The sequence below is a fragment of the Nerophis ophidion genome, linkage group LG17, assembly GCF_033978795.1.
Source record: "Nerophis ophidion isolate RoL-2023_Sa linkage group LG17, RoL_Noph_v1.0, whole genome shotgun sequence".
Lineage (NCBI taxonomy): Eukaryota > Metazoa > Chordata > Actinopteri > Syngnathiformes > Syngnathidae > Nerophis > Nerophis ophidion.
In genome coordinates, this window is record NC_084627.1 from 38090273 (window position 1) to 38101241 (window position 10969).

Consider the following 10969-nt stretch of genomic DNA (forward strand, 5'->3'; position numbering starts at 1 on the left):
CAATTCTTATATAATCTCAAATATTCCACTTAAAAATTTTATTGGGTGAAAATTTTGCATATTTTGTGTGTTTTGTCCATAAAAAAACAGGGTTTTCTTTGACAAAAAGAGCATGCAACTTAAATCTTTAAATATGTTATATTGACAGAACGACTTAACGTTGATCTAGAGCAGGGGTCACCAACGTGGGCACCAGGTAGCCCGTAAGGACCCGATGAGTAGCCCGCTGGCCTGTTCTATAAATAGCAGCACTTACCAGTGAGCTGCCTCTATTTTTTAAATTGTATTTATTTACTAGCAAGCTGGTCTGGCTTTGCTCGACATGTTTAATTCTAAGAGAGACAAGACTCAAATGGAATTTGAAAATCCAAGAAAATATTTTAAAGACTTGGTCTTCACTTCATTTATTCTGTTACTTTGCTTCTTATAACTTTCAGAAAGACACTTTTAGAGAAAAAATACAACCTTAAAAATGATTTTAGGATTTTTAAACACATATACCTTTTTACCTTTTAAATTCCTTCCTCTTCTTTCCTGACAATTTAAATCAATGTTCAAGTATTTTTTTTTATTATAAAGAATAATAAATACATTTTAATTTAATTCTTCATTTTAGCTTATGTTTTTTCGACGAAGAATATTTGTGAAAGATTTCTTTAAACTTGTTATGATTAAAATAAAAAAAAAAAAGAAAATCTGTAGAATCAAGTTTAAATCTTATTTCAAAGTCTTTTGAATTTCTTTTAAAATTTTTGTTCTGGAAAATCTAGAAGAAATTATTTGTCTTTGTTAGAAATATTGGTCCAATTTGTTATATATTATAACAAAGTGCAGATTGGATTTTAACATATTTAAAACATGTCATCAAAATTCTAAAATTAATCTTAATCAGGAAAAATTACTAATGATGTTCCATAAATTCTTTTTTTTTTTTTTTTCAAAAAGATTCCAATTAGCTAGTTTTTCTCCATTTTTTTCGGTTGAATTTTTTATTTTAAAGAGTCGAAATTGAAGATAAACTGTGTTTCAAAATTTAATTTTCATTTTTTTCGTGTTTTGTCCTCTTTTAAACCGTTCAATTAAGTGTTTTTTTCATTAATTATTCTCTACAAAAAACTTTCCATAAAGGGAAAAAAAATGTACGACGGAATGACGGACAGAAATACCCTTTTTTTTTTTATATATGTAGATTTATTTGTTAAAGGTAAATTGAGCAAATTGGCAATTTCTGGCAATTTAAGTGTGTATCAAACTGGTAGCCCTTAGCATTAATCAGTACCCAAGAAGTAGCTCTTGGTTTCAAAAAGGTTGGTAACCCCTGATCTGGAGATTTAAAACTTGAAAAATAATACAAATAATAATACTGAATAATGACACATTTTTAATAATTTTTTGACCAAAATACTATGGGGACTGAGTGGGGCCTGAATGTATTATTGAATGACCTATTAGAACATTGAATAAAAAACATTATTGTTTATTTCAAAGTAATACTTTCATATCTGTATATGCACTAAAATATCATACTGCCCCTAATGTCCTGTATTCAAGTCATAAAGTAAATATACCTAAACTATACTCACATTTACTGATAAATCAACACTGATAAAGGGACGGACAATAATATCAGGTCTTCAGTTTTTGCATCGACCCATACAACGTGTTTAGAAAGTAAAATTTTGTCCACTTTTTTGTCTACGCACACTTTTATGCACTGGGAAAAATGTAATCATTACACTTTTGTGCCTTAGGCTGGCCACTATAAAAGGCCACAACAAACCAGAAAGAACATACCTAACACAGTACTCAAACCTACTTTATTAAAGTCAATGGGCCCCATTCAGCAACCGTTCTTAAGGACAAATTTTGTTCTTAGGCCTACTTACAAAGTTTTTAAGGAGATTTTTGTTTTGACCAACGTTTTCTTAGCTGGGATTTGTTCGTAGGTAAGAACAAAATCTACGAGTGCTCCAGATCACACTTAGGGTGGCCTATTTGTTCTTAAGTGTGACTAGTTCCCTTATTTTTTGCCAGAGTTTGTTGGTGACGAACCCGAAGATGCAGAGATGAAGGCAGGCATGGAGTGGGAAAACATTATTTGATTTAAATACTAAGACAAAACCAAACAAAGGGGTCAAACAAAAAGCGCGCACATGGGCGGATAACAAACAAAAGGCCTAGCGTGGAAGCTAACAGGTATCTAGCAGGAAACAGAAGTCGTACTTGTAAAATGAAAGAACAAACTGGAAGCAGGGAACAAAAAACAGTAAGCTACAAACATCAAACGAATATAGCTTACCGCTACGCTGCAAAGACACGACAGTGCTGACAGGAACTAAGGACAGGAAATACTAAACACACAAGAAAAACTAAAACACAAACAAACTGTCAGTGGCAAGCCTGACACTTCTATTGTCTAATGTTGAATAATACCATAAATAGATAGATCGCTAGATAGATCATAGATCGAGAGATAAATATTGACAAGATAGACATATAGCAAAATGAGCAATATATAGACATTTCAAAATATACACACACACTCTTCCTGCTACTGCAAGATGCCGCAGATCGTGCCCTGGCGAGGGAGCGTATATTTCATGACCATGTTTTGCCTGAAGTGACGATATTTATTTGATCGGCTGAAATTGGCTACCTCAGCAGTCCCCCCTTTCTTAAACTTACGTTTTGACATTATGTATTTCTCCCGCATTACACTTTTGTGCCTTAGGCTGGCCACTACAATGTGTCCACGACAAACTAAAAAGAACATACCTAACACAGTACTCAAATGTACTTAATTAAAGTCAATGGGCCCCATTCAGCCACGGTTCTTAAGAACACATTTTGTTCTTAGGCCCACTTACAAAGTTTTTAAGGAGATTTTTGTATTCACCAATGTTTTCTTAGTTGGGATTTGTCCGTAGGTAAGAACAAAATCTACGAGTGCGCCAGTGGCCTATTTGTTCTTAAGTGTGACAAGTTCCCTTACTTTTATTGTATAATGTTAAATTAATATCATAGATAGACAGACAGACATATAGCAAAATGAGCAATATATAGACATTTCAAAATACACACACACACACACACACACACTCTTGCTGATACTGCAAAATGCTGCAGATCATGCCCTGGGGAGGGAGCGTAAATTTCACTACCACGTTTTGCCCGAAGAGACGATATTTATTTGACCACTTCGGGGCTAGTTCAGCAGTCCCCCCTTTCTTAAACATACGTTTTGACATTATGTATTTCCCCCGCGGGATAATCCGAATTTCTCTTCTGTAATATGTTTGTGTTTACTCCTGGTGTCTGACGTTCGGCTTTTCCACCGGAATTGTGCTCTTATATGGGGAATTAAGGCCGTTTACCTATGCACATTTTGGAATTAGGGGTGTTTACATATGCATGTTTCGGAAATAAGGGCGTGTTTATATGCAAATTATGATGGACATGCACACGCTATCCATTAGGCATTCAGCAATTTAAGAACAGCAATTGGGAACAATTTGGCCGTTTAAGAACACGTCATGAATTTGAATTCGGAAATCACTTAGGAAGAAAGATAAGAGGAAAAGTTAGTAACTTATTGCTGAATGGGGTCCAATGGTAGTACAGTTTTTTTCAAAGGAATCCCAACAAAAAAAAAGCCCTGAAGTGCTGAAGCATCTACCGATTCGACAATTACTGTGTATTAATGTGTGTTGTGTGGTATCTACATTAATGTCAAGCCTCCTTGATTGTTGATGTGATGTTTATGCTTCTTTGTGCTGCTGTGTTTTCTACGTTTTGCTCTGCTTCAGCTCTTGTTGTGTCTTTCAAAAACAACTGTTTTAAATTTGCAGCCTTGCCATGTCTTTTTCTGTCCCTCTGTATCCTGTATGTGTACGTGTGTGTGAGTCTGCAAATGAGTGTTTTTCAAGCCCTATGTTTGTGTTTTTTTTTGTTTTTTTGTTTGGAGAGTGTGGAGTAGGCCCGTGTTGGGTGTTGAGAGATGAGTGGTGAAGCCACCTCTGTTCCCCCTACAGGTTCCACCAACTTGCTCACCCCCACCAAATTCTTATCGGACCTGCAGCACCCCGACTTCCGAGAGTCCACTAGGGTGTCCTTTGAGGACGCAGAGGCCTCAGACGAGTGAGGCAGAGACAGAGTGGGAGGGAGGGAGAGAGAAATCACACAGAAAAAAGTAAAGGCAGCCGCTCAAGAAGCCCTTTCTGAACTATCACAGCACAAGGGCTTCATTGTCCTTCTTTGAACCACTAGTGTTTTATGTATCTCCACCGCCTCCTACTCCTCCTTGTCACCTTTCAGGGATGATGGGTACTTCACAACCTTTTCTCACTGCACGGACTGCTCTGTCATTGTTTATTGGCCTGAAAGAAACTGACAAAACCAGCTGAACCCAAACCTCATTGGTTGTCCAAATCTTCACCATCACCACACATGACCTACTTCTCTAACAGTTCACAGCATAATTATACACAGTTTTTTTTTACTATTTTACAGGTTTTTTTTTAAACTGCTACTTATAACAAAAACCTCAAAACCAGTGAAGTTGGCACGCTGTGTAATTCGTAAATGAAAACAGAATACAATGATTTGCAAATCCTTTTCAACCCTATATTCTTAACGTTCGAACTGGAAAACTTTGTTGTTTTTCTTGTGCAAATATTAGCTCATTTGTAATTTCATGCCTGCGACATGTTTCAAAAAAGCTGGCACAAGTGGCTCCTCAACTGAAAAAGTTGTGGAATCTGGAGAAATCACTGCACGTAACAGGCGGTACTGCATCAAAAAGCGACATCAGTGTGTAAAGGATATCACCACGTGGGCTCAGGAACACTTCTCAAAGCCACTGTCGGTAACTACAGTTGGTCGCTACATCTGTAAGTGCAAGATACTTAATGTTCGAACTGGAAAACGTAATTTTGTTGCAAATGTTAGGTCATTTGTAATTGGATGCCTGCAACATGTTTCAAAAAAGCTGGCACGAGTGGCTCCTCAACTGAGAAAGTTGTGGAACCTGGAGAAAAATCACTGCACGTAACAGGCGGTACTGCATCAAAAAGCGACATCAGTGTGTAAAGGATATCACCACATGGGCTCAGGAACACTTTACAAAGCCACTGTCAGTAACTACAGTTGGTTGCTACATCTGTAAGTGCAAGATACTTAATGTTCGAACTGGAAAACGTAATTTTGTTGCAAATGTTAAGTCATTTGTAATTGGATGCCTGCAACATGTTTCAAAAAAGCTGGCACAAGTGGCTCCTCAACTGAAAAAGTTGTAGAATCTGGAGAAATCACTGCAAGTAACAGGCGGTACTGCATCAAAAAGCGACATCAGTGTGTAAAGGATATCACCACGTGGGCTCAGGAACACTTCACAAAGCCACTGTCAGTAACTACAGTTGGTCGCTACATCTGTAAGTGCAAGATACTTAATGTTCGAACTGGAAAACGTTGTTATTTTTTTGCAAATGTTAGCTCATTTGTAATTTGATGCCTGCAACATGTTTCAAAAAAGCTGGCACAAGTGGCTCCTCAACTGAGAAAGTTGTGGAACCTGGAGAAAAATCACTGCACGTAACAGGCGGTACTGCATCCAAAAGCGACATCAGTGTGTAAAGGATATCACCACATGGGCTCAGGAACACTTTACAAAGCCACTGGTCGCTACATCTGTAAGTGCAAGCAAGATACTTAATGTTCGAACTGGAAAATGTTATTTTGTTCCAAATTTTAGCTCATTTGGAATTTGATGCCTGCAACATGTTGCAAAAAAGCTGGCACAAGTGGCAAAAAAAGACTGAGGAACTTAGGAATGCTCATCAAACACTTATTTGGAACATCCCACAGGTGAACAGGCTAATTGGGAACAGGTGTGTGCCGTGATTAGGTATAAAAGCAACTTAACCTGCTCAGTGGCCTTGTGGTTTAGAGTGTCCGCCCTGAGATCGGTAGGTCGTGAGTTCAAACCCTGGCCGAGTCATATCAAAGACTATAAAAATGGGACCCGTTACGTCCCTGCTTGACACTCAGCATCAAGGGTTGGAATTGGTGGTTAAATCACCAAAAATTATTCCGGGGCGCGGCCACTGCTGCTGCTCACTGCTCCACTCACCTCTCAGAGGGTGATGAAGGGTGATGGGTCAAATGCAGAGAATAATTTTGCCACACCTAGTGTGTGTGTGACAACCACTGGTACTTTACCTTTTCCATGAAATGCTCAGTCATTCACAAACAAGGATGGGGGCGAGGGTCACCACTTTGTGAACAAATGCGTGAGCAAATTGTCGGAACAGCTTAAGAACAACATTTCTTAACGAGCTATCGCAAAGAGGTCACGGATTTCTCCATCTAAGGTCTGTAATATCATCAAAAGGTTCAGAAAATCTGGAGAAATCACTGCACGTAAGCGATGATATCACGGACCTTCGATCCCTCAGGCGGTACTGCATCAAAAAAGCGGCATCAGCGTGTAAAGGATATCACCACATGGGCTCAGTAACACTTCAGAAAACCAAGTTTCTCAGTTCCAACAGTCAATGTCTTGTTTTTGCAGTATATTCAATTGCATATACGTTGAAAAGGATCTGCAAATAATTGTGTGGACGTCGCTTTCTTACAATCCCACTGAAAGACACTTCACAGGATCCAAGTGTGCAGGTTTTAACAGATTTTTAATGATCATGCGTTTTTTTAATCAAAAGTTTTCTCTCCCAGAACGTGACTTTTCAGTCACGTCCGTATCCTCTCTTCCTCTCTGCTCCCGGACACTTACTGTTAAAGATAACAGATGATTAGATTAACACGTACCAACTTGTGAAATCTGCCAGCTGTGTCTCGCCGTCAGCACATGCCCCGCCCCTGCCCGATGGTGCTCGTCCTCAGTGCCATGGACAGCGGCGGTGACTTTTCCTCTTACAGGCAACGCTGACTACACCCCCCCCCCCCACCCCCCCACCACATTGTATTCTGTTTTAATTGGCCAATTACACAACGTGCCAACTTCACTGGTGTTGGATTTTGTAGTAACCCCACATAAACAACAGCTCTACTGATTTTGATCCTTTTGTAAGCTAGTACTGTAGACTGTAAAAAAAATCCATCAAATTTTGCAAAAAAAATACCGGCACCTGTGGTTGCCAGGAATTTACCCTAAACAAATAGTCAGAATGTATAGGACATTACAGTATGTTAATGTTGAATCCATTAATTTTACAGCTGATAACTGTTTTTGCTCACAGTAAATTACTATGAAAAAAAAAGGTTTATTGTTAACCTATTTACAAAAACTCAAGTCTTTGTTAATCCATTAGTCCATGTTTCTGTGAAACTTGAGTCTTTATGTGAATCTGTGAGTCAGTGAAATTCAAGTCTTTCTTAGTCTGTGATTCAGTGAAACTTCAGTCTTTGTAACTCTGTGAGTCGATGAAACTTGAGTCATTGTCAATCTGTGAGTCAGTGAGACTTTAGTCTTAACCAGTCCGTGTTTCACTTCAACGTGAGTCGTCGTCAGTACGTGTTTCTGTGAAACTTGAGTCTTTATGTAAATATGTGAGTCAGTGAAATGTGAGTCTTTCTTAGTCTGTGATTCAGTGAAACTTCAGTCATTGTAAATCTGCGAATCAGTAAAACTTGAGTCATTGTCAATCTGTGAGTCGGTGGGACTTGAGTCTCTACCGGTCCGTGTTTCACTTCAACTTGAGTCGTCGTCACTCCGTGTTTCTGTGAAACTTGAGTCTTTATGTGAATATGTGAGTCAGTGAAATTCGAGTCTTTCTTAGTCTGTGATTCAGTGAAACTTCAGTGTTTGTAAATCTGCCAGTCAGTGAAACTTAGTCATTGTCAATCTGTGAGTCGGTGAATCTTGAGTCTTTACCAGTCCGTGTTTCACTTCAACTTGAGTCGTTGTCAGTCCGTGTTTCTGTGAAACTTGAGTCTTTATGTAAATCTGTGAGTCAGTGAAATTTGAGTTTTTCTTAGTCTGTGATTCAGTGAAACTTCAGTCTTAGTAAATCTGTGAGTCAGTGAAATTCGAGTCTTTCTTAGTCTGTGATTCAGTGAAACTTCAGTCTTTGTAAATCTGTGAGTCAGTGAAACTTGAGTCATTGTCAATCTGTGAGTCAGTGAAACTTGAGTCATTGTCAATCTGTGAGTCTGTGAAACTTGAGTCTCTACTAGTCCGTTTTTCTGTGAAACTTGAGTCGTTATGTAAATCTGTGATTCAGTGAAACTTCAGTCTTTGTAAATCTGTGAGTCAGTGAAACCTGAGTCACTGTCAATCTGTGAGTCGGTGAGACTTGAGTCTCTACCAGTCCGTGTTTCACTTCAACTTGAGTCGTCGTCCGTCCGTGTTTCTGTGAAACTTGAGTCTTTACGTAAATTTGTGAGTCAGTGAAATTGTGTGTTTTTTAGTCTGTGATTCCGTGAAACTTCAGTCTTTATGTAAATCTGTGAATCAGTGAAACTTGAGTCATTGTCAATCTGTGAGTCGGTGAAACTTGAGTCTACCAGTCCGTGTTTCACTTTAACTTGAGTCGTCGTCAGTCTGTGTTTCTGTGAAACTTGAGTCTTTATGTAAATCTGTGAGTCAGTGAAATTCGAGTCTTTCCTAGTCTGTGATTCAGTGAAACTTCAGTCTTTGTAAATCTGTGAGTCAGTGAAACTTGAGCCACTGTCAATATGTGAGTCGGTGAGACTGGTGTTTTTACCAGTCTGTGTTTCACTTCAACTTCAGTCGTCATCAGTCCATGTTTCTTTGAAACTTGAGTCTTTATGTAAATCTGCGAGTCAGTGAAATTCAAGTCTTTCTCAGTCTGTGATTCAGTGAAACTTCAATCTTTGTAAATCTGCGAGTCAGTGAAATTTGAGTCTTCCTTAGTCTGGGATTCATTGAAATTTAAGTCTTTGTAAATGTGCGAGTCAGTGAAATTTTAGTCTCTACCAATCCGTGTTCCACTTCAACTTGAGTCCTCATCAGTCCGTGTTACTGTGAATCTGTGATTCAGTGAAATTTGAGTCTTTTTTAGTCTGTGATTCAGTGAAACTTCAGTCTTTTTAAATCTGCGAGTCAGTGAAACTTCAGTCATTGTCAATCTGTGAGTCGGTGAAACCTGAGTCTCTACCAGTCTGTGTTTCACTTCAACTTGAGTCGTTGTCTGTCCGTGTTTCTGTGAAACTTGAGTCTTTATGTAAATCTATGAGTCAGTGAAACTTGAGTCATCGTCAATCTGTGAGTCGGTGAAACTTGTGTCTCTACCAGTCAGTGTTTCACTTCAACTTGAGTTGTCGTCAGTCCGTGTTTCTGTGAAACTCGAGTCTTCATTTAGTCCGAGAATCAGTGAAACTCAAGTCACCGCCAATCAGTGACTCCAGTCGTCCTTAATAAACCTGTGTTTTAATGAAGGACCTTAAGAGGGAATTGTCCATTTAGTTGTGCCTTTGATGCAGCTTGGATAAGAAGGACAAAAGAGTTGATTCCGGACCAGACAGTTTTTTTGGTCCATGGGGCAAAGTTGTGCAATTCGGCTACGTTCACACTGCAGGGTATGATTGCTCAGTTAGTTGTTTTTTTTACGTTAAATTCCATCTTTTTACGTTGTCGTTCACGTCACCAATAAAATATGCTTCTCAAATATTTTCTGTTACGCCCCCTTAGGAAAAGCAAAATATTGCGCCCCCACTCTCCACCGTGACTATAAATAGTATAATTTGTCCCAAAAAATTGTTATAACTGTAGATAGATAGATAGTACTTTATTGATTTCTTCCGGAGAGTTCCCTCAGATAAAATAAAACCTGTACCTTTTGCATAACATTGTAAGCCTATTAACAGTAACTAAAGGCCTTAGTGGCCACATACGTGGACAGCACCTTTTTAGCTCTTATTTCCAAAATTGTGTACACTACTGAATTGGGGTCCTTTGGCCACTCATGTGGACACTTATACTGCCATCTGGTGGTGTCAGAAGAGTATAACATACAAGGGAATTTGGGGGAAAAAAAGGGTAAAAATTAAAATTAGCATAAGTACACGTTTGTGTACTTATGGACTCAGTACATCATATCAAAAGATGATTTGTAGTTTTTATTCTAATTAAGGTCCAATTAGTCCAAATAGCAAAGAGACATAAAAAAAAATAATGTAAACAAACAGCTGTAGGTCTTAAGAGGTCTTAAGGAAACAACACACTGGTCTTTCCTCCTCTCCCAAGTTCTACATACGCTTCAGCAAAAAAAATATATATATTTGAGAAGGGCCGGTCTAACGTAAACAAAATCTGTGAAGTGAAGAGGCCTTTGAAAAAAAATTGAATTGTACTGTCGACATTGACATAAAACAGTTAGATCCTGTACATGTCACAAGCTGTACAATCGCTCGCCATAGAGGAATAGATGACATCTGTCTATTAGCTAACACCTTCTATATTTGTTTATAATGTTTATTTTCCGCTGGATCTACTCTCTATTTTATGTTGCTCTTTTTTTTCTGCAGCTGTCACATGTACTGTAATTTTGTACATGGTAATTGGGATTTGTAATATGTTAAATTTATTATATAAAAATATATCGGCTTATATTGCATACTGTATATATAATATATAAATATTACATATATGTTAGGTTTTATATTGCTACTATGGTGCATTTTTAGTCTACTTAATACCTTTCCAATCCTTTGAAACTGAGCTATTGTGTGGAACAATTTCCCTTGTGGTATCAATAAAGTTTGTCGAAATCAAAGTTTAATTCGGACAATACCATCGAAATCGACTCGCAGTGTGAACATAGCCTTAGTGACGTGGGTAAGCGAGTTAAGGGGTCATCCAAAATTCATCAGGTTTTAGACCAGTTCCACGCCACAATATCTCTGGTTTTGGAATGTGCAACTCGGTTGGTGTGAATAAAAAATCAATACAATCAATACATACATTTCAACGATAACCTCACAAAAGTATGCA

The 10969-nt window shown here is 38.2% G+C and overlaps 1 protein-coding gene across 2 annotated transcripts in view; it reads left to right on the top strand.

The window, feature by feature from the left end:
• The window catches only part of LOC133536410 (syntaxin-binding protein 1), a 92877-nt gene that overhangs the window by 71616 nt on the left and 10292 nt on the right, over positions 1-10969 (top strand). The window contains exon 19 of one of the 2 annotated variants that reach the window (XM_061876904.1): positions 4032-4189. The exons of the other annotated variant lie outside the window; for it this stretch is intronic. Within the exon in view, the coding sequence (XP_061732888.1) occupies positions 4032-4141 (110 nt within the window). The 3' untranslated portion in view covers positions 4142-4189. The remainder of the gene's footprint in view (positions 1-4031; positions 4190-10969) is intronic. 2 annotated transcript variants of the gene reach the window in all.